The sequence below is a fragment of the Emiliania huxleyi genome, assembly GCF_000372725.1.
Source record: "Emiliania huxleyi CCMP1516 chromosome Unknown EMIHUscaffold_182, whole genome shotgun sequence".
NCBI lineage: Eukaryota > Haptophyta > Isochrysidales > Noelaerhabdaceae > Emiliania > Emiliania huxleyi.
The window spans coordinates 88,850-110,728 of record NW_005200763.1 but is presented as its reverse complement, the minus strand read 5'-3'; the positions used below and the strand labels follow the sequence as shown (position 1 = coordinate 110,728).

At 66.4% G+C, this 21,879-nt stretch overlaps 5 protein-coding genes across 5 annotated transcripts; 2 read left to right on the top strand and 3 right to left on the bottom strand.

Annotated features, from left to right (window-relative positions):
• Positions 1-762: 762 nt before the first annotated feature.
• Positions 763-4,144, bottom strand: EMIHUDRAFT_113113 (hypothetical protein; the record flags this gene model as incomplete). The annotated part of the gene is made up of 2 exons (XM_005783072.1): positions 763-1,186; positions 1,281-4,144. 2 exons carry the CDS (start codon positions 4,142-4,144, stop codon positions 763-765), a joined length of 3,288 nt encoding a protein of 1,095 aa, XP_005783129.1.
• Positions 4,145-4,589: 445 nt separating this feature from the next.
• Positions 4,590-5,114, bottom strand: EMIHUDRAFT_232502 (hypothetical protein; the record flags this gene model as incomplete). The annotated part of the gene is made up of 1 exon (XM_005783071.1): positions 4,590-5,114. One exon carries the CDS (start codon positions 5,112-5,114, stop codon positions 4,590-4,592), a length of 525 nt encoding a protein of 174 aa, XP_005783128.1.
• Positions 5,115-7,397: 2,283 nt separating this feature from the next.
• EMIHUDRAFT_113111 (hypothetical protein) lies at positions 7,398-11,175 on the bottom strand (the record flags this gene model as incomplete). Its single annotated transcript, XM_005783070.1, has 4 exons — positions 7,398-8,258; positions 8,345-8,461; positions 8,599-9,431; positions 9,627-11,175. 4 exons carry the CDS (start codon positions 11,173-11,175, stop codon positions 7,398-7,400), a joined length of 3,360 nt encoding a protein of 1,119 aa, XP_005783127.1.
• A 513-nt stretch (positions 11,176-11,688) lies between these two features.
• EMIHUDRAFT_232500 (hypothetical protein) lies at positions 11,689-13,444 on the top strand (the record flags this gene model as incomplete). Its single annotated transcript, XM_005783069.1, has 3 exons — positions 11,689-12,538; positions 12,675-13,125; positions 13,219-13,444. 3 exons carry the CDS (start codon positions 11,689-11,691, stop codon positions 13,442-13,444), a joined length of 1,527 nt encoding a protein of 508 aa, XP_005783126.1.
• A 1,126-nt stretch (positions 13,445-14,570) lies between these two features.
• On the top strand, positions 14,571-15,967 carry EMIHUDRAFT_456476 (hypothetical protein; the record flags this gene model as incomplete). Its single annotated transcript, XM_005783068.1, has 5 exons — positions 14,571-14,907; positions 14,973-15,047; positions 15,120-15,336; positions 15,466-15,813; positions 15,902-15,967. Exons 1-5 carry the CDS (start codon positions 14,615-14,617, stop codon positions 15,965-15,967), a joined length of 999 nt encoding a protein of 332 aa, XP_005783125.1. The 5' UTR covers positions 14,571-14,614.
• Between the last annotated feature and the right edge of the window lie 5,912 nt (positions 15,968-21,879).

The following is a 21,879-nucleotide window of genomic DNA, read 5'->3' as shown; positions in this document are numbered from 1 at the left end:
CGGCGGGACGGCGGCGGGGCTCGGCGCGGCGGGCTTCGACGCCGAGCGGTTGCGGCGGCACATCGCCAGCTTCGACCCGGGGCTGAGCGTCGCCGGGGACGCGCCGGCGATGATGGCGGCGGTGCTCGAGACGGTGCGTCACGGGCGTGTGTGTTCGGAAGGTTGGCGGTAAGTACACGTCGGTGGTGATTGGTGCCTCCTCTGCCCCCTTGAAGGTGGCTGCCAAGCTGCTGCGCACTGCCGGCGACGCGGCGCGCGGCAGCCAGGTGGGCCGCATCGAGCCGCAGCACATCGAGCAGGCGGCCCCCAAGATTGGGTGTGGGGGGGGGGGGGGGAGTAGCCGCCCGCAAGTCAAGAGGCCGACGACGGACACGTCCTGGAGTTCGTTGATCTGTTGGGGCCGTGTCTTTCCTGCCCAGGAGTGCCGTGTCGCCTCACCAGAGATCCGCCCGCTGACCTATGCTGGGGTGTGCGTGCTCGCAGGCGTTCCGCGAGGACGACGAGCTCTGCGAGATGGCGACCAAGCACGGGCTGGCGGCAGTAGTCGCCCCCGATGCGTCTAGCATGTAGCAAGGTCGACCTTCGAAGGAGGTTTTGGGAGGGGAGGCGGGGGGGGGGCTGGACAGCGCGGTATATTGTGTATACGCGTTCGTGCGTGTGTACGTTCAACTTCAAGCACGAGCAGTACGGGCTTGCACTGGCCTCGAGGAAACTGTGAAAATAAAGTGTTTATACCTAAGCCGAAGCCTGCTACTATACACATCACTCATGCTCGGAGAGCGAGCCCATCTCCCGCACGAAAACCTGCGCGTGCTCCTCGGACATGCCGACCGCCCACGCCACGCCGATCCGCTCATCACCGCTCATGCCGAGGAGAAACGAGAGGTCATCGTATCCTTCAGACTCGAATGCGGCGGCGTACGCAGACAGCCCGAAGCCCTCGAGCAGCCGCTGCACCCTGCCCATGCGTTCCTCTGCGGCCGTGTGCGCACGCGGCGCTAGGCCGTCCTGGTCTCCCGTGAGGTAGAGGTTCGACCGAGACTGATCGCCACCGCCGGCACCGCCGCCGCTTGGGCCAGTGCCGCTGCGGCTCTTGCTGCTGCCGCCGCTCTTGCCGCTGCTTTGGCTGCGGCCGCCGGGGCGCTCCAGCTCCCACGTCTCGGCTGGGTCGTCAAGGTTGTGGTACCTATCTCGCGACCGGCGTGTGAAGAGCCCCATCCCCGCGCGAGCAAAGGACCTTGGGAGCAAGTGCAGCACGCCTGACGTCCCCGTCGTCGTACTTGATGCAGTGGCCGCGCGCGGAGGAGCGGCCCTTGTAGACGCCGGCGAACCACTCGTCTCCCTCCCACAGCACCCGCACACGCACCCCCAGGGCGAGCGCCGACGTCGCGACGCGACTCGCCGACCCCGCCGCCTCTGTGGCGCTGCTCGCCACTGCCTGCGTCGCGGGCCGCGCTACCTTGGCCGCCGGCTCCCGCCACAGCTTTGGCCGAACGCGCTGCGTACGCTCCTCCACCTCCCCCTCGCTCGCCTCCTCCTCCGGCGCCGCGCACCGCCGCCGAGCCGGGTCGGGGTGCATCGAGCAGTACCACACGGCGGGCAGCTTCTTGGACACGTCGGGGGGCAGCCTCCGCCACTTGTCGCACCTGTCGCAAGCCACCCAAGTGCAACGCGTCGTCTCGCCCTCGCCACGCTTGCGCCCGCGACGCTGGCCGGACAACACCTTGCCGCCCGCGCCACCGATGACGCTGCCGCCGCCGCCCTTGCCGCCGCCGCCGCCCTTGCCTGCGCTGCTGCCGCCGCCCTTGCCGCCGCCCTTGCTGCCGCCCTTGCCGCCGCCCTTGCCGCCACCGCCGCCACCACACTCCTCCTCCTCCGCCTCCTCCTCGCTGTCCGACCCCCGCGATGCCGACCGCTCCGCCTCGCGCTGCGCCACGAGTTCCTTCGCCCTCGTGAGCAGTGCCGCCGGCAGCTCGCTCTCTCCCACCCACTCGTCGGCCTTTGGGCCACGGAAGCTGCGCCCTTCCCCCTGCTCGCGCAAGACCAGCAGCTCGTGACCACCACCCTCGCTCCGGCGCGCGTCGAGCACATCGCTGATCCTCCCCCGCGGGCGAGGAGGGCCCGACGAAACCGCCGGCGCCACGCTCGCCGCCGGCTCCGCCTCGTCGTCGCCGTCGGGTGGCAACGCCACCTGAGCGCCCGGCCCGAGCAGCGGCGCGATTATAGCGTGCGTCGTCGGGTAGCAACAGACGGCATGCGGCGGCTGGCAGTCCACCGCCGCAACTGGCTGCGGTGGGTGCTGCGCCTTGTCGGCCTCCGAGTACGGGATGGCGAAGGCGGCGAGCCCGATCGGCGGGTTCATCGCATGCCGCTGCACCGCCTCGCTTGCCCGTGCCAGCCGCGCCTTGCCAGGCCACCGAGTCCCGCAGAGAATCCCATGGTGCTGCTGCACGGCGGCAGCGGAGCGGCCAGTGCCCAGCCGGGTTGCAATCTCAAACCAATCGCTGGTCCGGCTCCTGACGAGGGCTACGAGGAGCTCCTCCTCTGCTGCATTCCAGCGCGGCTGCGATGAGGCCTTGCGCTCCCTGGTGCGCCCGCCCCCCGGCTGTTCCGGTTTCGGCGCTCCCTGGTTCGCCGCCGGGCGGGGCCACTCCCCCAGCTGCTGCTGCCCTCCAAGAGTGCTCGCAGCGTGCATTAGCGGTGGCGGAGCGCTCTCGGCGACCGGGTGAAGCCGCGCCTTCTTGCCGCTAGCAACGCCGCCGCCAGCGGGCATGCTGTTGTCGGCGTCTAGCAGCCGCATGCGACCAGGCAGCAGCTCCTTCCTCTTCCCGCAGCCGGCCGCCGCCTTGAGGACCCTGAGCTGCTCAAAGCGGCGCTGCGCCTCGCCGTGCAGCTCGCCGCTCGCGTCGCGCTGGTCGTACAGCTCGAGCAGCTCGTCCTTCATCGCGAGCGTAAACTCGGGCGGCGCAACCACCGCTGGGAAGGCCGCCTCGCCAAAGACCGCGCGGAGCTGGCTCAGCGAGGGCGCCGCCGGGGCGGCTCGGTCAGCGCCCGCCGTGTGCACCACCGCCCGCGCCCTCTCAGCTGTCCCCGGCGCCTCCGTCGGCAACGGCGCTGACGCCGGCTGGAGCGTCTGCGCAGTCAGCTGGGTCATCAGCAGAGGAGCCTCCGCACACGGCACGCCGGCTACGGGGCCCTCCACAGGGACCGCGAACCCTGTTGCGAGGTGGCTGACGACAGCAGCGGCAAGCGGCACAACTGCGGCGGGATAGGCGGCCTCGCCAAAGATCGTTCGTAGATCATCAACGGACGCCGCAGCGGGCTGCATCATGGTGGATGCGAGGGGGGAGGGTGCTCCGGCGACGGCCCGTGCGTAGGCCACCGCCCCCGCGATCGCCGTGTCGAAGGTGCCCAAGTGGACCTGCCTTCCGTTCACCCTATCCCGCGCGAAGAAGCGGCCAGAGCCTGTCTGCCCGACGTTCTTGTAGCCGGTGCTACTGCCGCTCGAGAGGTGCAGCTGCCAGCCCTCCGCCTCGGTCGCAACCGCAGGAGCTGGCTCCGGCACCCGCGACGTCGATGCCGGCACGTCGATATCCTCCACCAGAGCACCCGCCGCGGGCGCGGCCGCCATACTGGTAGACGCGGCCGAGGCGCAGCCCCGCTGCCGCTGGATCTCCCAGTGCTGGCAGACAGCCTGAGACGTGCGGCCCGTGCCCAGCTGGGAGGCCACCTCCTTCCAGCTCGGCCTGGCCGCCGTGCCGCTCTCTACGATCGCGCGCAGCTTCGCCTCCTCATCCTTCGACCACCGTTGACAGTGATTGCCCGCACTCTGGCGACGAGCCAGCGGCACTTGCTGCTGCCCTACGGCGGGCTTTCCGCCTTCGCCATCGCCAGTTTGGGGCACCTCTCCGCCCCCCGCCACTGATTCGTCCTCGTCAAGGTCGATGTCCTCAACGCGGCTCCAGTCCGGGGTCAGCGCGAGTGCACCGCCCTCCAGCGGTGCCTCGCTCGACGGCTGTTCGGGTTCGGCGCCACACTTTCGGCACTGGGAACGACTGAGCTTATTCTTGGTGCCGCCCGAGTCGCGCTTGCCACACTCGCCCGCTCGACAGAGCCACCGCTGACCCCTATGACAACTGACCATTTTTTGCCTTTGCCGCGTGCACGGAAGATCCGGCGGAAAAAGACGAAAAAATTTGTCGAAGGACGCTGGCTGTTCTTCACCTTCCTACCTCCAGTGGTCCTTTGCGTGTGCGCCTCTTCGCTTTCTTTTATTTGCGGTGTGCCGGTGTGAGTGCCACAAAAAGGGCTGAGAGAGAGGCTTTTCTAAGAATTCTTTTATCTGGTACCTCTGTAATTCGCCGAGACCTAATCCCTCTGCCCACCCCCTCTGCCCCCCGAGTCGGGCGTAGGCCCCGACCCTCCCGCTCCCACCCCGCCTCCCCTCTTTCACCGCGACACACCGGGCCAGCAAGCAGGAGCACACACACGCATGCGCGTCGCCGCAACGTGCCGCCTCCAGCGCGCTGGAGCAGCGGCGTGCTCAGCCGCCCTGCACTGCACGGAGGCCTGCTCCACAGCCTCGCGTGCTATGCGAGCAGCTCCATGCACTCCTGCACCTCGTCCTCCCTCTTGGCCGCGAGGATGCACAGCTCCAGCGGCGTGGGCGGGTCTCCCCCGCCCTGCAGCGCGTCAAATCGCTCCATGCATTCGCGGACCCCGTCCTCCCCGTCCGCGTGCACAATGCACTCCTCCAGAGGGCTTGCACCGCTCAGGCTTGCACCGCTCAGCTCCTGAGTCCCGTCCTCCGCTGCTGCTGCGTCGTACTGCTCAATGCAAAGGGCCACACCGCCTTCGCCATCGGCATCGATGATACAACGCTCGAGCGCCGTGAGCGGCTCATCCCCGCCCGACTCAAGGTCAAATAGCTCAATACACTCCCTTACGCCGTCCTCGCCGTCAGCCTGCACGATACAATGCTCGAGCGACTCGAGGTCGGAGGAGACCGCGCCGGCAAAAGAGCCAGCGAGCGCGGTCATGCTGGGAGCAGCCGGCCTCCAGGCGAGGCGGGCCACCGCCCCGAAGGGCGCACGGGGAAGGAGCGCGGCTGTCATATACGTGTATCTGCGGCGGATACGGGGGCACCGAAATTCGGCGGGCACTCACAAAAGAATTGACCACTTCCCCCGCCCGCACGACACTCACTAGCACTCACTAGCACTTCTCCCATTTAGGCTGAATATACTTTTCCTCTCGCACCCCGTCTCTCTACAGCACCCTCTCTTTTCCTCTCTCTTTTCCCGGGGAAACCATCAAATTTTCCGGGCTCTGAGCCGAGACCCGAGTCTGAGGCTCGTTTGGGGCCGGCCCAAAATCAGCCAAATCGGCGAAATACCGGGTATTTTGCGGGTATACCTGGAAACCCCCGGTATACCTGAAAAATACCCTGGTCCCTGCGACCGCCTGGGTATCGTGCCGATTTCCTCAATTTTGCCTCAGATTTTGCCCCAGACCAGCTCTCAGACTCAGGGAAACTCGCGAGTTTCCAGAATGGAGCACCAAACACCCTCTGTTTTCCCTGGAAATTTCCGGAAACGCAAAGTGCTGGGGACCCTCTGTTTTCCTTTTTGTTTGCCGGAAAAGTATATGCAGGCCAATCTCCCATCCCTCCCTTGGGTTGTCTGTTTTCTTTCTTTCTTTACTCACAAGCACTAACACTGGTACAGTACACCAAAAAGAACAAAGCTAAAACCTAAAAAACTCGGAGTCACTTCTCATCGCAAACCCCGTCAAACAGCTGCATACATCACTGAAAAACTAACCCCGAGAAACCCTTCGGGTCACTCCTCATCGCAAACCCTGTCAGCACCTTCGGGTGGACCACCTTCGGGTGTGTTCGTAAGAGCTACATACACTGAAAAAAAACGGACGACCTAGGGCTGCAGGGCTGGCTGGGGGAGGAAGGACAGGCGCGTCCCCACCTTTGGAGTATCTTTGGCTCACGCCAGGGCGCTCGTTGCTCCGTCTTTTGTATTCTTCCATACTGCGATTTTCAGAAGACTTGCAGGATTTCGATGCAGGATTGTGCTGGCCGCGGGCTGTGTTGGTGTTGCAATCCGCTTTGTAACTGTCGCTCTCGCAGCCGACGGGCACGCGATATGAGCACCGAGGGTCGTCGCTTCAGTGGCGACGCTGCGGATGCTCGCGCGTTTGATCATTGCAGACATGGGTTGGGCAAACGACACAGCACACACCACCTCCAGCCTCCCTCGCCAGAGCGGGCCGCTCGCATTGCTCTCTCTGCTAATAGCGGCTGGTTTGAGGACGCGAGCTGGTGGTTGCCTGCGCCTGAAGGTCAGCACGCACCGCACCTTGCCCGCGCCTCAGCACGCTCCATGCCGACACTGCTGGACGGAGAGCAGATGGAAGCCGCGCTGCAGGCGGCCCACATCGGAGCAATGGACGCGCTAAGGCGTCGTGCTGATGCGGCACTGCGCCGCTTTTCTCAGCAGAGACCGGAACCGGCGGACACGAGAGGCTCTCGTCCCGGTACCTCCTACTGCGACGATGCCACCGCCACGGAGGTTGCAAGCTGCTCTCGCATCTCCACCCCTAGCCCTAGCCCGAGCCATTCAGCAGATCAATCTCGAGGCATCAGCCCAAGCCGGTCAGCTCGAGGTTTCAGCTCAGGCCCGTCGGGCTCAGCGCACTCGTGCAGCTCTCCAGTGAGAGAGAGTCAACCGCCCAGCGACCACCTTCGGGGCTATCGGCTTTTGCGCCGCGCGCAAGAAAAGCTGGATGAGGCGCGGGTCGCCCTGAGACTGTCGCAGCAGTGCGGATACATCGACCCGAGCACCGACCCGTTTTGGTGCGAGCGGGAGGAGGAGGACTGGTCGGCTGGGCTCGTGTCTCCATGCCTGTCTACGCCCTGCATGGTCTACGCTGGAGGCGTATGGGGGGCCTGACGCCAGGTCGTCGGGCGTCGGGTGTTTCGCTCCGACGTGCCCCCCAGCCGCCCAGCGCCTAGGGCGGGCACGCCAAGGGGCAGGGCGGGCTTGCCTTGGCGCCCCGTGCCAGGGGACGACACGACCGAGCTTGTCTATGTGACTCTGTCTGACACATGCAACACCTCGATGCGCTTCTCGCTCTGAGACCCAAGCGGCACAAGCCAATATGCTGTGATTGTATGTGAATAAAAATTGGGATACATTTTAGTCTCACATCGGCATCAAAAACACATCGAACATCGCGCTCCCCCCCCCCCCACCCACCCACCCACCCACGCGCGCTGCGCGCCCCAGAACGACACACAAATTTGAAAGCGCACAGAGACAGCTCGAGCATCATCCCGAGCGGCACCGAGCACGCGCACCACATCCAAACGATTACTCTGACGACTAGTCGGCCTCCGCGGACGGTACCCGTTTGTAGCCGGCTCCACCGCAGGCGCGCAAACCACCGAGCAACGCCAACCGCGCGTGCAAATATGCGGCGCCGGCGAAGCGCGACGCAGCGGCAGCCACACCACGCACCGCGTCGGCGGTGTCGCGCGGCCGCGAGAGCGCAACCTGCAGCGCGAGCGCCAAGCCGACATACGCGACAAAGAGCGCGGCGGCGGCGGCGGCGGTGCCGAGCGCTGCGAGGGGGCCAGTGGTGGCGGACTCCCACGAGGCCGCCGCCGCCTGCTTCCACTCGGAGTAGGTCCCTCCGACGTGGCGCGAGCCGCCCGAGAGGAGGAGCCAACCGAGCGAGAAGACGGCGTCGTGCAGCAAATAGGCGAGCAGCTGAGAGCGGCCGGCGTCGGTCAGCGCCGTGCGGCGGCGAGGGAGCAGCGAGAAGAGCGCGGCCAGCCGCAAGCCCGCGCGGCAGTACGTGTAGAGCGGCTCCTCGGCTCGCCGGCGCGAGGCTTGCGGGAAGAGGCCGAAGAGCAGCGGGTCCGCGACGAAGGTCAGCAAGCAGAGGGTCGCCGTGACGGCCCAGTGGCGCGGCGCGGCGAGGGGAACGAGCGTGTCGCGGCGGCAAGCGTAGCCCAGCAGGACGAGCGGCAAATTGTGCACGACCTGCGCAAAGTTCTTGTCTCCAAAGGCGGCGTAGAAGGCGAAGCGGCGCAGCGCCGGCCAGCCCTGCAGCCCGATGTGCGCGCGCTCGCCGCGAAAGTAGAAGAGGCGCAGCGCGAGCGCGGCGGCGGCGGCGGCGGCGGGGGCGCGGCGGCGAGCGGCGGAGCCGCGCGGGAGGCGCGAGAGGGGGAGGGCGAGCGCCTGCAGGGCGGTTCGGAGACGGTTCAGAGCAGGCTCCAGGGGAGCGCGCGAAGGGGGGTGGTCGCGGCTGCCCGGCCGAGGGCGACGGTGAGGATGAACCAGAGGTGCGCCGTGCCGATGTCGACTCGATTCGACGCGAGGAGCTCGAGGGCAGGGTGCATGCCGTGCCGGAAGGCAGTCAGCAGCAGCAGAGGCGCGACCACCTGTGGGGCGGCAGGACGGGCCCTCCTCTCAGCGGAGCAGTCCTCATCCACCTCGTGCATGAGGTGCAGCCCGCCGCATGAGCTGCAGTGCATGAGGTGCAGCCCGCCTGCCACGCGTCCAAGCGCGCGCCCGCGACGGCGGCGCCCGAGAGGAAGGCGAGCCCTTCCGCGGCGCCGGTCTGAGCGACGTTGTTGAAGGCGCACGTGGGCACCGCCACCGCCGAGGTTCGCTCCCAGGCGTGGCAGGTGCGGATGGTGAAGCGCTGGAGGTGGCGCAGCAGCACCGGCAGCAGCAGCGCGACCTTGACGTGCAGCAGCACGGCGTCGTACCCCTCCACCGCCACTCCGCCTCCCCCGCCCGCCAGCGCCGCCAGCCCGAGCGAGTCCATCGCGCCGCCCTCGCCGCCCCCGTCGCCCTCGCCCCGCCCTTTGCCGCCCCTCGCCGCCGCCGCGTCGGCGAAGGCGGCGTCGAGCCAGCGCCCGAACCGCGCCTCGACGCCGCGCCTCACGATGCCGCCCTTGGCGGTCCGCGCGAGCGGCGCCGAGTCGCCGGAGGGGCAGCGCGAGGCGCCCGCCACGAAGAGGTACAGCAGCGGCGGAGGGACGGCCGCGTAGCTCGGCACCGCTCCGTTCGCCGCCTCGAGAGCGCGCATCGCGGCGGCATGCGCCTCCTCCTGCCACGCGCCTTGCGCAGCGGCAGACGTGTCCCGCAAGTGCCGCCCTGTGAGCAGCTCCCGCCGAGACGGCCGGCCCTCGCCTCGCCCTCCGCCTCCTCCTGGCCGACCCCCGCCTCGCCCTCCGCCTCCTGCTCCCCCGGGAGGCGCGATTTCCAAGACGGCGGCGGGGCACGGGCGGGAGGAGCCGAAGGCGACGCAGCCGGTGGCCCTCCAGCCGCCGGACGCCATCTGCGCCTCGTCCGCCATGGCTGCCATCATCGCCCGCTCGAAGGAGGTTGGGTCAGCGAGCTCGCCTGCGGGCCGGCCGACGGCTGTGGGCAGAGACGGCAAGGGGGCGGGGGGTGGAGCTGGGCATGTGCAGGGGGGGCGGGGGGGCTACTGGAGCTGGGCATGGGGAGGGGGCGGGTGTGTGTGCGAGAGCTGGCATGGGGAGGGGGCGGGTGTGTGCGAGAGCTCGCCCGACGACAGCACCAGCTGCTCGTCGCGACGGCACACGTGGCGAAACCAGCTCTCGCCGCCGCCCTCCTCGCCGCCGCCGCCGCCCTCCCCCTCCCCCTCCGGCGCGACGAGCTCGAAGAGGTCCCCCGTCGCCCAGTCGCCCGCCTCGCCGTGCCCCTCCTCCCGGCCCCCCCTCCCCGCCCCCTCCCCAGCCTCCTCCGCGACCGCCACCCCACATCCCGCGAGAGGGAGGTAGCCCGAGGTCAGCCCGCCCGCACCGCAAAGCAGCAGCTCGCCGCACACCGCACCGGCGCCGCCCTCGCCCGCCCGACCATCCGCGGCCGAGAGGCGCGCGCGGATGCCGGGCACCGGCCGCAGAGCCCCGGCCGGCCCGCGAGGCGTGCCAATCATCGCCATGCCTCCCAGCTCGGTCTGGCCGTACTGCGAGGCTGGCCACACGCCCAGCTGGCGCCACGCGGCGAGGGCGGAGGGGCCCATCGGCGCCCCTCCGTACAGCACCGCGTCGCAGGAGCGCAGCGGCGCCGCCTCCGCGCGTGAGAGCGGTAGCAGCGACTCGAGCAGCACGGGCACCTGGTTGGGGTTGGGGCTGGGGCTGGGGTCGGGGTCGGGGTGGGGTTGGGCAGTGGTCAGGGTGAGCAGCGGTGCCACCGTGTCGAGGAGGGACGGCCTCAGCTCGGCCGTAGCAGCGAGGAGCAGCCGGCCGGTGAGCGGCGTCGAGTGCGCCTCTGCGAAAGCGGTGGCGCGCGTGCCCGTGAGGAGGTTGTAGACGAAGTTGTTGACGATGCCGATGACGTGGAAGGCGGGCAGCAGCGCGAGGGTGCCGCGGTGGGCGGGAGCCTTGCCGATGGAGGAGGAGGAGGGGAGGCCGAGGAAGCGCTCCTCCGCCGCCGCCTTTGCGCGGCTCGACCAGAGCAGCGCGGAGTGGGAGAGGGGCACCGGCTTTGGCGTGCCGGAGGTGCCAGAGGTGAAGAGGATCAGCGCCGTGTCTCGAGGAGCGACGCCGCCGCCCGCCTCGAGCTCGTCGAGCCCGGCGGGCGCGGCGCGGCTGCTGTGCCGGCCGGCCGCGGCGGATGCGCACGTCAGCGGAGCCTCGCGGGCGGCGTGGAGCGGAGGGGAGAGCTCCGACTCTGCGCCAGAGAGGAGGAAGAGCAGCGGGGCCCCGCCTCCGCCGACCACCGCGCCGCAGACCACCTCGCGGGCCAGGGCGGCGAGGCCGCGGCCGGCGGTGACGACCTCGCATCCGAGGCCGCGCGTCAGCAGAGCCAGCGTCGCGGCCGGCTGCTTCCAGTTCAGAGACACGACCGTGACTCCGAGCGCCGGAGCGGAGAGGGTGAGGGCGAGCGAGTCGGCGCACGCGTGGCAGAGCAGCGCCAGCCGAGCGCCCTTTGGTCGCACGCCGTGCGACGCGAGCAGCGCCGCCAGCGCCGCGCGGAACCGGCACTCCAGCTCGTTAAAGGCGTGGAACGACAGCGTGGCGTCGAGGCCGCGGTGTGCGGACCAGGTCTGCAGAAAGGGAGCATCGCCGTACCGAGACGCCGCCCAGCCGGCTAGGTCCGCGAGGGTGGTGGGCGTCGCCATCTTCAGCCCACCTCGCCCCACCGCCGCGTCGCCTCCCGCAAAGCCGGCTAGGGCCTCCCTCAAGAGCGCTTGTGGCGTGGCAGTGTGAAACAAAGAATTTTGACGTCGCAGACTGGCGCGACACACCGTGCCGTCCTCCCATCCCTCCCTTGGGTTGTCTGTTTTCTTTCTTTCTTTCTTTACACCTCTCCTTAAAATCCCTGTGTCGTGGCGGCGTGCCGTCCTCCCATCCCTCCCTTGGCTTGTCTGTTTTCTTTCTTTCTTTCTTTCTGACTGGCGCGGACTGGCACAACCGGCACACCACCGGAGCCGAAACTTTGATGCTGTCTGTTGGTCCCGGGTAGCCTCGGGCGCCAGGGGCGAGCTCAGGCGCGACACACAGCTCGGAACGTCGACTGACGCGAAAGTTTCGCGGCAAGAGATTGCAGCTACGTTAAGCTTTGTCCAGCTTTGTAGTTCTTGCGACCAGCTGACACGTGCAAGTTTCGCCTCAGTGCCCGCAGTCTCTCCGTCATGCAGCCGCGGCACACGCCGACCTGCCACTATGGCCCTCCGATCGATGAGGAGAAGGGACAGCAAAAGGTGCTGGTGAGCAGCAAGAAGCTGCGCGCGTGTGAGGAGGAGGTGAATGCGCGGCTGCGCTACCTCGGCTACCAGCTGGTTTTTGGTTCCGGCACCGGCGGTGCCGACGACGACCCGTGTCAATCGCGGTACGGGACGTTGGCCGCCGCGCAGCGGGCTTGCGGGCAGATGCCGTCCTGCAGGCGCGTCCTTACGCTGCGGACCGCTACTCCTTGCGTCGTTGGAATGGATGCGACGGACGACGCAGGCAATATCGAGGGCTGGCTTGCAAAGGAGCGGCCTGCGATGCAGTCCAGCGAGCCAGTCACCCGCGGTGAGGTGGCCGAGGCTGCAGAGGGGATGTTTCCCGACGTCGCTGGCTACAGCCGCATCGAGCAAGAGGCGCGCGCGCTGCACGCGACGTGGCCAGCGGACAGGCCGCGAGCTGTCGTGCTCACCTTGGCCTTTCCGTTACATCTGGGCGAATACTCTATTCGTGGCAGGAGACTAGCACAGAGCTACAGCAAGCGGACTGGCGGCGAGTGCACCCAGCTGCAGTCGATTCTGCAGTCGACGCGCAATCTTCGACGTGAGATGGGCCGCTGGCCAGGCGGCGCTTATCCCCTCGCCGTGTGGAACCCCGACATGGACGAAAAGGACATGGCAGAGATCCGCGCGGCTGGCAGCGGCCTGCCTGCCGTGTGGTTCCCTCGGATCGCATTTGACGAGCGCGCGCTGGCCCGTTACCACAGGCACGAGGAAGTGCTGCGGCTCTTCCGCGCCATGCACCCCTTCGACAACGGTGCGCAGCCTCCCCCTTCACACACATACTCTAGTACTCGCAGGCAACTTTCATCTGCACACTAGTCCACACGCAGCTGTCCAACCCCTCCCTCACCTTCTCCTGACAGCGTGTCACGTTGCGTCGCTGTGCGCAGTCTCGATTCCGACGGCGTGGCACGGCTTCGGCTACCGGCAGATGTGCCGCTTCTTTGCAGGGATTATCTTCCACGCGCCGGTGATGCGCGAGTTCGACTTTTACCTCCGCATCGACGGCGGCGACTCTCGCCTCACGTCCCTCGCGCCAACCGACCTGTTTGCCATGTTCCAGCAGCGCCAGCTCGCGTACGGCTATCTCGCGGTGCATGCCGACCGCGGCTGGATTGACGTCGGCCTCGGCTCGCTCGTAAGCGCCTTCGCCGCGCTACCCGGCGTCAACTTTGACGAGCAGCTGGTCGCGCCCTTTGTCGCGGGAGGAGGGGCGCAGCTCCCACTGCTCTACAACGGAAGCTATTACTACAACAACTTTGAAATGGTCGACATGCGTCCCTTTCGCGCGCGGCGCCTTTGGAGCTTCTTTCGATTCGTGGACCGCTCCCACGCGTTCCTGTGCGGCGGCGGGCTCGGCCCCGGCCCACACGAGGAAGTATCGTCGCGCCACAGCCGCGCGGGGGCGCCGCCCCCGTGGAGGTGCCGCTTCAGCCACAATGCGATTGGCGACGCGGACTTTCGAAGCCTCGCCGTGGCTCTCATCCTGCAGCCAAAGAACGTGCACCGGCTCTCGACAAAGGAGGCGGGCTACTACCACCCATTGCCCTGGTGCTTCACGGGCAGGCCGCCCCCACTCATGCTCCAGGGATCGGACCGCCAGGGGGGCTTCCGTGTAGAGGTGGCAGCAACGTGCACAGGCCGCAGGCACGTGCCATAGAGAGGCTCGGCGAGCCGCGACGGGATTTGTTTGAGCTAGTTCGGGAGAGTTCTTAGAGTGTGTGTAGATCGAGGCGTGTCATGACGCGGATACCAGCCTCGAGACCTCGAGGTTTGTTGTCGCTCGCGCGATGCTCGCGTGCCACCCGGCGGAGCCTCCTGACCCCCTTACAGCGTCAAGGTTGGCGCCATCATCATCGCAGCCACTGCACTCGGCGCGATTCCGCAGCTGCACAAGCTCGCGAGCAGCGGCTCCAGCGCGGGCGTGAGTGCTGCCACGTCCGGCCTCACACTCAGTATCTCACTCCACCTTCACGTGTGCCCCCCCTCGGAACAACCTTTCGCTTCATCACCTTCTGCTTAGTTCTCGGGCATGTCACCTCTTCTTCTCCCTCGACATACAGCCAACAACAGCCAAGCTGCTCTTGACAGCACCGCTACAATTTCTTTTTTCTCCGTGCGGTTGTAAAATTCTTTGTGCCAGTGCGCGCCAGTCCCGTGCCCAGTGTTGTGCGAGGGAGTTTTCTTGTAAAATTCTTTGCTCCAGTGGTGTACCTGTGTTAGTGCCAGTGCGCGCCAGTCCCGTGCCCAGTCTTGTGCGAGGGGGTGGGCAAATTCTTTCTTTTCCAACAGATCAGGTACACACAGGGTTCCGGCTCCTACCCAGATAGGGGGTCTGTCGGCACCCGTTGGACCCTATGCAATAGGTAGGTAGGTCCGGTTTTGACCGCCCCAGAGGGCCCCGCAATAGGTATGTAGGTGGCGGTGGTGTGGGGGGTTGGGGGGGTGGGGGTAAAAAAACCGCTTCGCTCGCGCGGGAGACGGCGCGTTTAGCCGCGAAACGGGGCCATGCCAGACGAGTCGCCTGCGGCCGGGACGCCAGCCGAGACGGGTGCCGCACCGCGGTACAAGCCGGCGCGGCGGGCGCTGGGAGCCTATTCACAGAGGGCTAACGGGTATTTTTTCGCTTCGCTGCGCGGCCTGGGAATAGGTAGGTAGGTGGGGCACGGAGCCTGGCGGTCGGCGCCCGCAATAGGTAGGTAGGTAGGGCGTTTTGGCGCGACTCAGTGCCGCAGACCCCCTATCTGGGTAGGAGCCGGAACCCCGCGGAGCCGAAGATCTAACAGGAGCTGGCCCGACGCCTTTGCCCTCGATCCGCTCACCTCCGAGCATGCGGCTATTAAGTCTTCTGCAGCTGGCCTCTGCGTCCGGCTACGCCCTCCGAGGCGCCGCTCCGCAGCCCGCCGCCAGTGCGCCGCTTCGGCGGGCTCGCTCTCTCGCGATGATGCCAAACTCGATCCTCGAGGAGGCGGCGGAGGCGGCGGTGCTGACGGACCCTCGCTCCTCCACAACGCCGGCGGCGGCGGCTGAGTGCGCGCACGGCGGCGGCGACACAGGCCGGAGCGCGCTGATCCTCGGCTGGTTCTTCGCCAAGGACCGAGAGCTGGAGTACGTGCGGCGGATGTGCGCCGCCGTCGAATCCCGCCTTGCGCCGAACCTCCGCGCTCACGCTCTGGCGCCCCGGGCAGGTACGCCAAGAATGGCTTTGACGAGGTCGTGATCCGGCCCTCAAAGGTCGGCCTCATCTCAAAGCCGCGCGGCTGGCACACCCGCCCTCCGCAACCCAGCTGCAGCCCGGCGGTACAGGCCCGCAACGCGTCCACACCACGCCTCAGGTACCGCACCCTCCGCCGCCAGCTGCAGCCCGGCCGGCGCCGCGCCGAGCCGCGCAGCCAGAGCGTCGACAGCCAGAGCCTCGACAGCCTCGACCGGCACTTTGACGTGGTGCACTGCATGAGCGGCGGCTTCCTCGCGCTGTACGTGCTGCTCCGCTCCAAGGTCGGCCTCCGCTTCTCCACCCTGCTCTGCGACTCAACGCCGATCCTGCCAAAGGCGCGCCTCCACTCTGCTGCACCCTCGGCCGCACCTCGGCCGCGCCTCGCCGCACCTGGCCGCTCTGCAAGCCTCGGCCGCTACCTCAGCTGCAACCTCGGGGATGCCCCCCCCCCCCCCCCCCCTCAGCCGGCCGCCTTCACGCGATTCGCGCGCGCGTACCTCGCCTCGATCGGGCTGCGGCTGCCGCTCAAGCTGCTGCCCGAGCGGCTGCACCAGTGGCTGGTCGAGGGGCGCTGGTGGCTCTCCATCTTTTACATCAAGATGAAGCACCGGCTGCTCACGCTGCTCGGCCGGCTGCAGGGCGTGGAGCTGAACCGGTGGATGTCCGGGCCGGTGGACTGGGGCCTGAGCGGCGACTACGACCGCGTCGCGACGCACGCGCTCGGCACGATCTACGAGGGCGCAGCGCAGTGCGCCGGGTCGGAGATCATCTTTCTGTACAACAAGGCGGACCCCTTCATCGACCCTGCGGACGTGGCCAACGCCGCGGAGCTGGCGCGTGGCGTGGCGGGCGCGAGTCGAGGTGCGGGCGACGCCTCCTCACGCCGCGAGCTGTGAGCAGGCGCGCGAGGTCGGCCTGGCCGTGCGCGAGGTCGAGACAAGCACAGACCACATCAAGGCGCTCTGAGCTGGGAAGGAGGGAAGAGCGGCTGATGAAGGGATTCACTAATACACACACGGACCACGTCAAGGCGCTCTTCTCGTCGCCGCGCACGGTCTTCAGCCTGCTGCGGCGGGGAGGTGAGGGGGGCGAGGAGGCAGCGGCCGGCGATGCGGCGCGCGAGGGCGGCGGCGCGGCCGGCGGCGCGGCGGGGGCGGCGGCGCCACCGGCGTCGGCTCTGCTCGCGACGGCTCAAAAGGCGGCGACGACGATGACGGCGAGGGATCGCCGAGTTGAGCCGAGATCTAGTCCAGTCGAGGAGTCGCCGAGATGTCACGGGGGCGCGGAGATGAGCAAGGCTCGGGAAAGCAGGGGCAGCCGAGATTAGCCGAGGTAGCAGACGCGAGGATGAGGGCGCAGCAGCCATACGCCCTCCTGCCAACCCCAAGGCCGGGGGCACCGCCGTGAGCGCGCACCGTGCGAATAGGAGCGGATCGACTCGCTCGTCTTCCACGGCTTGCGGCTCGCCCTCGTCTGAGTGCTGGCACGGGCGCGCCGCCCTCGAGGCGTGAGGGCTTGGCGCGCAGCAGCCGGGCGGGGGGAAGGAGGAGGAGGCGTCGCAAGGGAGCTCGGGCTGGTAGTCTCTGCCCCCCCACGCCCGGGGCGGTGTCGAGAGAGCAGCGTCGTGGAGAGCAGGGGAGGGGGTTTGCGATCCTCCGTGTGCGGCGCGCATCAGGCGTTATAGCACACACGTGAGTTTCGGGCTGCGAGTCGCGCGGGGATTAGCTCTTAGCGCCACGCACAGTGAGCACACGCGACAGCGCTCTGCGAGGCAAAAGAGGTATGAGACACACACCACGCTACTCTACGTCGCGCAGTGCGCGCACAGCTCTGGCGCACAGCTGGTGATGACTGCGGTTTGCACCCGCTGCCTCCGTCTCTCAGGCCGACCGCGAGAGGTGCTCAGAACGGCCACGGGACATAGTCCGCCATCCACCCGATTGGGTTTGGGATGTTCATGTGCCAGACGCCCGCTCCCCCCAGGCCGATGATTTCGTTCTCCCCCAATCCCATCGGGAACATCGCGTTCATCACGGGCGTGCCGACAACGCCGGCCGCCTTGAAGTCGCCGTCGACGCCGGTGACACACATGTGGTCGATACGTAGGTGCATCCTGCGGGCGCCGGGGAGGGGGTGGGTTGCGCCCCGGCAGGAATGATGTGCGCGGCCGGCCCCTCACTCGTCGCTATCGGCGCCAAAGGGCTGCCACTCCACCGTGACTTGGACGTCGGCGATCGCCGTCGTGAACTCGGTCGCGCTCGCGACTGGGATGCAGGGGCTGCAAGGGCCATACTTGACGCCCATCTGGAGGCTCTTCTGGGTGATGAAGGCCACCTGAGACCGCCGTGGGGTGTGCTGTCTGAGACCTCGCGCCTCCCGGCCCACTAGCCACGGTGCCCGACAGGGCCCGGCGACGCCGCGCGCGATGGGGTCGTGGGCGGGGGTCGGCTTGCATTGCTCATCGAGATGCCGAGTTGGAGCGGCCCGTGCATAGTCATCATCGAAATCACGCTCTCGAGGTTGATGTTGACGCCTGCCGCGGAGGAGAGGCGCGGGGGATCGGCAGCTGACACTCGGTTGCTCCACGTCGGTTCGCTCGAGTATCGCCCTGGATAGACTAAGCCAGCATTGATCTCGGCTAGATCGCGTGCCAGAAATGTGCATCTCCTTGAGGTCCTCCACGATGCCAAATTTGTCCTGCCCCGCGTTCGTGGCGCTGATGCCCAGTTTACCGAGGGAGATCGCGACGACTGGGTCGCCTATCGCCGGGCGTCGTCACGGTGTCAGATGAGCCTCGCTTGTCGGGGAAAAAGGCAGCCGATGCTCACCAGTCGCCCACGTCTCGCCGAGCGCCTTGTTGCAAATTTCTTTTAGGATGCCAAGCTGGTTGGCGAATTTGAACACCTGCAAGAGGGCATGTTCTCCTTTCCCATGCGGCCTTTGGTCGCATCTCTGTGCCACATTTTGCCAATCTCGATTTCAGCTCACGTTGTTGATGTATTCCTCGAGAAGTGGAATGGCTTGCTCTGCCATACCTGTGGCCATGTCGCCGGCCCACCCCGATGCCCAGTCGGTGGCGCCTACGCAATTGCTCGGCGCATGAGACTGGCGCCTCCCGACAGCGCACGGGATGCGCACTCTCGCGCCATTCCAGGCGTCATCGATGACGCCTCGCTCGTGCTTGTTCTTGTCAAAACCCCGCCCCTTTACGCCTCCGCCCGACGCGAGGGCCTTGGGGAGCATCCCCCTGTGCACGAGAGTCGCCTACACCCAGCGCCTCCGGTATCAACAAGGGCATACTGCCCTCCTAGCCTCCTGCTCGGCGCGACTTGCCATCGTGGCTCTCTTGAAGGCCATGCGTTGGTGGAGGTAACATCCCATTACGTTGCCGCCGCCACGTGGTAGGTGGTCCTCGTGAGTGGTGAAGGCGTGCACCTATCAGAGCAGCCGAGGGATAGCCCACGACCGGTCGAGCCTCACCCATATGGATGCGCTGTGGTGGCGGCAGATTCTAGAATCTGTCTCGGCACACCTCGTAGCCACCGGTGCCCTCAGTACTGCTCAGTTTCTTCACGATGACCGGCCTTATCTACAGCACATTGTGACGGCGAGGGATTAATCGCACGAGCCAAGAGGGCTCTCTGCGAGGCGGACTGAACGCCTTTGCGAAGTCAGCAGGGGGCGGGTTATCCGGCCCCCAAGGTATGAGTGGGATCGCTGTACTCCTCGGCGCCGCAGCCACCTCCGCGCGACTCTTGTCCGAGCGGATCTTGTATGAGGTGATGCTGGCGAACCTGCCCTCCCCGCCTACCTCCCTGAGCATCCATTTTTCCACCATCGCTGAAGTTCCGACGGACGTGTGATGAATCTGCGTATTATCTCTCATTTATGCACCGCGTTCAACGAGAGAAGACCAGCGACACGAAACGGCTCGTGGGGTGACCCGGTGTCGTCAAGCGACGGAACGAACTCCGTACTCCCCCCCCCCCCCCCCCCCTGCCCGAACTCAGCAGCGAGGCCCTGATTGCAATTTTGCAAAACGGTAGAGCCCCCCCCCCCCCACACACACCACCACCACACACACCAACAAGAAGAAATAAAAAATCACCCGTCCGTAAGGCGCGCGACTGCCACAGACTACTACAGAGTACTCTGGAGTTCCCCATATACGTAAGTCAATCCTCAGCCTGGTTTTGCCTCGTTTTACGAATCGATTGCGCACCGAAATACTAAACGAAAATTGTTACGCGGTCAATGGCGATGCCGGGGTCGGCCACTCCCTCTTCCGCGGCAGCGCACGAGTCGACGGCTCGGCCGGGTCCACGAGGCGTCTGCGTCGGGTACTACAAGACCGGCACCTCCTCCTGTGGTGCTGCCCTCGACATGCTCCTTGGAGGCCGTGCTGCTGGCAACGACATGAAGGCCTTCGGTGCGCTTGCGAGGCAGCTGTGGCCAGACATTCCACTGGAGCAGACAATGTGGGCGTCGCCGCACTCGAACCCAAAGGCGCTCGCATGGCAGAACACAACTCCGCGCGTTGCACCCCTGCTCGAGGAGCACTTCCTCAAGTCGGCCGAGGGTTACACAACATTCCAGGTGCGCCACTCAGCTAACAGTAAGCCGGCCAGTCTCCGCCCACCGTAAAGCCACTTCGACCTCAGCAGTACCCTGTATGCTGCAGGACGCTCCGTGGCTCTTCATGCCGGAGGCAACCGCCCTCGTAGACGCCACCCCACGCCCCATGCTGCACCGAACTGGCTGCTATTGTGAGACGCATGGACTACACCCGATTTGCCTCGTATGAGCCGCGCTCGCTACCCCATTCAGGCGCTGCGCGATGCGTTCCCACACGCGCGCTTCGTCCTGACACTGCGCGACCCGCTGGACGGCCTACGGAGCAACATCCTCATGAAGCTGCGCCAGTGCGTCGGCGGTGAGTGGCGGAGTGCCGCCGGCTTCACGACTAGCGAGGAGACGCTGCGAGCAAGGCTCAACGACACCGAGTGGCAGATACAGGTACGGACTCCGCTCGGCTCGTACTCCTCCCTTTATCGGCTCCCCTCAGCTCCTTGCGTGTCACGCGCAGGCGGCTCGCAACTCTCAAGCAGCGTTGCATCCTAAACGCGTCCGCGCTGCCTTCGCTACCCAGCCTGAGCGGCGAGAGTTAGTGGAGATCTAGGCGAAACCAATCCGCGATACAGCCACTTGGCATTGCGGATATCACGGAGGCCCTGCCCATGCGGCGAAGCCACGCACGCCTCAGAGACCCCGCCGCAGGCTCCTCGAACTCGATCTCTTTGACGGCGCCTCCGAACAGGATCACTGGCGAGCCCTCGCGCGCCACTTCTCACTGCAACCACCGGCCGCCAACGTCGCCTTCCCGCGTATCACGCACGGGTCGAATCTTCATCACCGTGCGCTCATGCAGCCAACAGCCAGGCGGAAAGGCCTCGAGAGATGAGGACGGGGTCATTAGTGCTTACGAGCCAGCACTGCTGCGCTGGTCCTGGTGCGCCCAGGTGAGCATCAGGTAGGTGCGGCCGCGAGTCGCGCGGAAGTAAATAAAAAGCGGGGCCGCGCCGGAGTCTCGAGGCTGGAGTAGGTGTATACCTCCTCGAGGAGGTAGGCTTGCAGGGATTCTTATTTTTTACAAATTTCGGGCCCGCGATATAACCGATATTCTTGTGCCTCTCTATCCGCGAACAGGAGCGAGAATGAGCATCGTCGCTCTGAGAATGAGCATCGTCGCTCTAAAAGAAAGAAAGAAAACAGACAACCCAAGGGAGGGATGGGAGGACGGCACGCCGCCACCACACAGGGATTTTAAGGAGAGGAGTGTGGTGCTCGCCGTCGCCCACCCTCGGGCGTCTACCACTTCCTATCTCTCTTCGCAGTTTCTCACCAATTCTCGGCTCGCAGCGACCTTCATGCCACCTCTCGTTCTTCTCACTCTCGTCCTCGTTCTCTCCCCTGCTGTTTCATCCTCTGACTCATCGCTCTCCTCGGCCTCGTTCTGAGACGCCGCTGCCGTCTGCCTTGCTCTCGCTGCTTCTCTCGCCGCTCTGCGTAACTCCGCCCTGCTCGCGGCATAATTTGGCCCCTCGAGTTTATCGAGCTCCCCTCGCGCAAGGACCACATTTCTGACTCCCACTCCGATCATTTGCCTCCAAGTCATGTCGTTGCTCAGGTCCACTCTCTCTTCGAACACTTGTATCTTGTACCTCAAGAGAGAGAGAGAGATTTGTTTTACCTCTTGTTTTACCTCAACGGTCGGTGTTGGCACTGTGGGGTTCCCTTCGGGTATATCGTGACAGCTGATGGCGGGATTACCACTGGTGTTTCGTCCTCCTCGGAGTCGTCTTCCCCGGCTTCCTCTCGTTCGGCTCTACGTTCATTACGTGCATCGTCGCTCTGTTAAAAACATCTTAACGGCAGATTTTTCTAAAGATATAAGGGCCTCGCGTTGTCCGCCGTTTATCCCCGTGACCTGCGCAATTCGTGATACCGAGGAGTCTCGAGCTTCAGCTGGTCCTACCATCATGCCGCTCTCGGAACCGCAGCGGCGCGAGCGCCGCGCCGCGCAGCGCGCTGCCGAGGCTCAGGACGCGGCTCGCGGGCAGCGCAACCGCCCGGCGCCGAGCCGGTGCTAGGCCGCCTCCGCTGCGCCTGCTTCCTTGCGCGCCGCTGGACGTCGGCCGAGAAGACCGCTTCCCTCTGGGGACCCGACTCCGCGAAGATCGCGCGCGCGTCGTGAGTGGCGGCGCGCGCGCGATCTCCGTTCCCGGCCACGCCGGTCGCAGTGGCATGGGCTCACAGGCTCAAAAGCGCTCCCGTCAACAGCGAGCGAGCGCCGCCGCTGCTCCTCCTCCCGCCGCCGC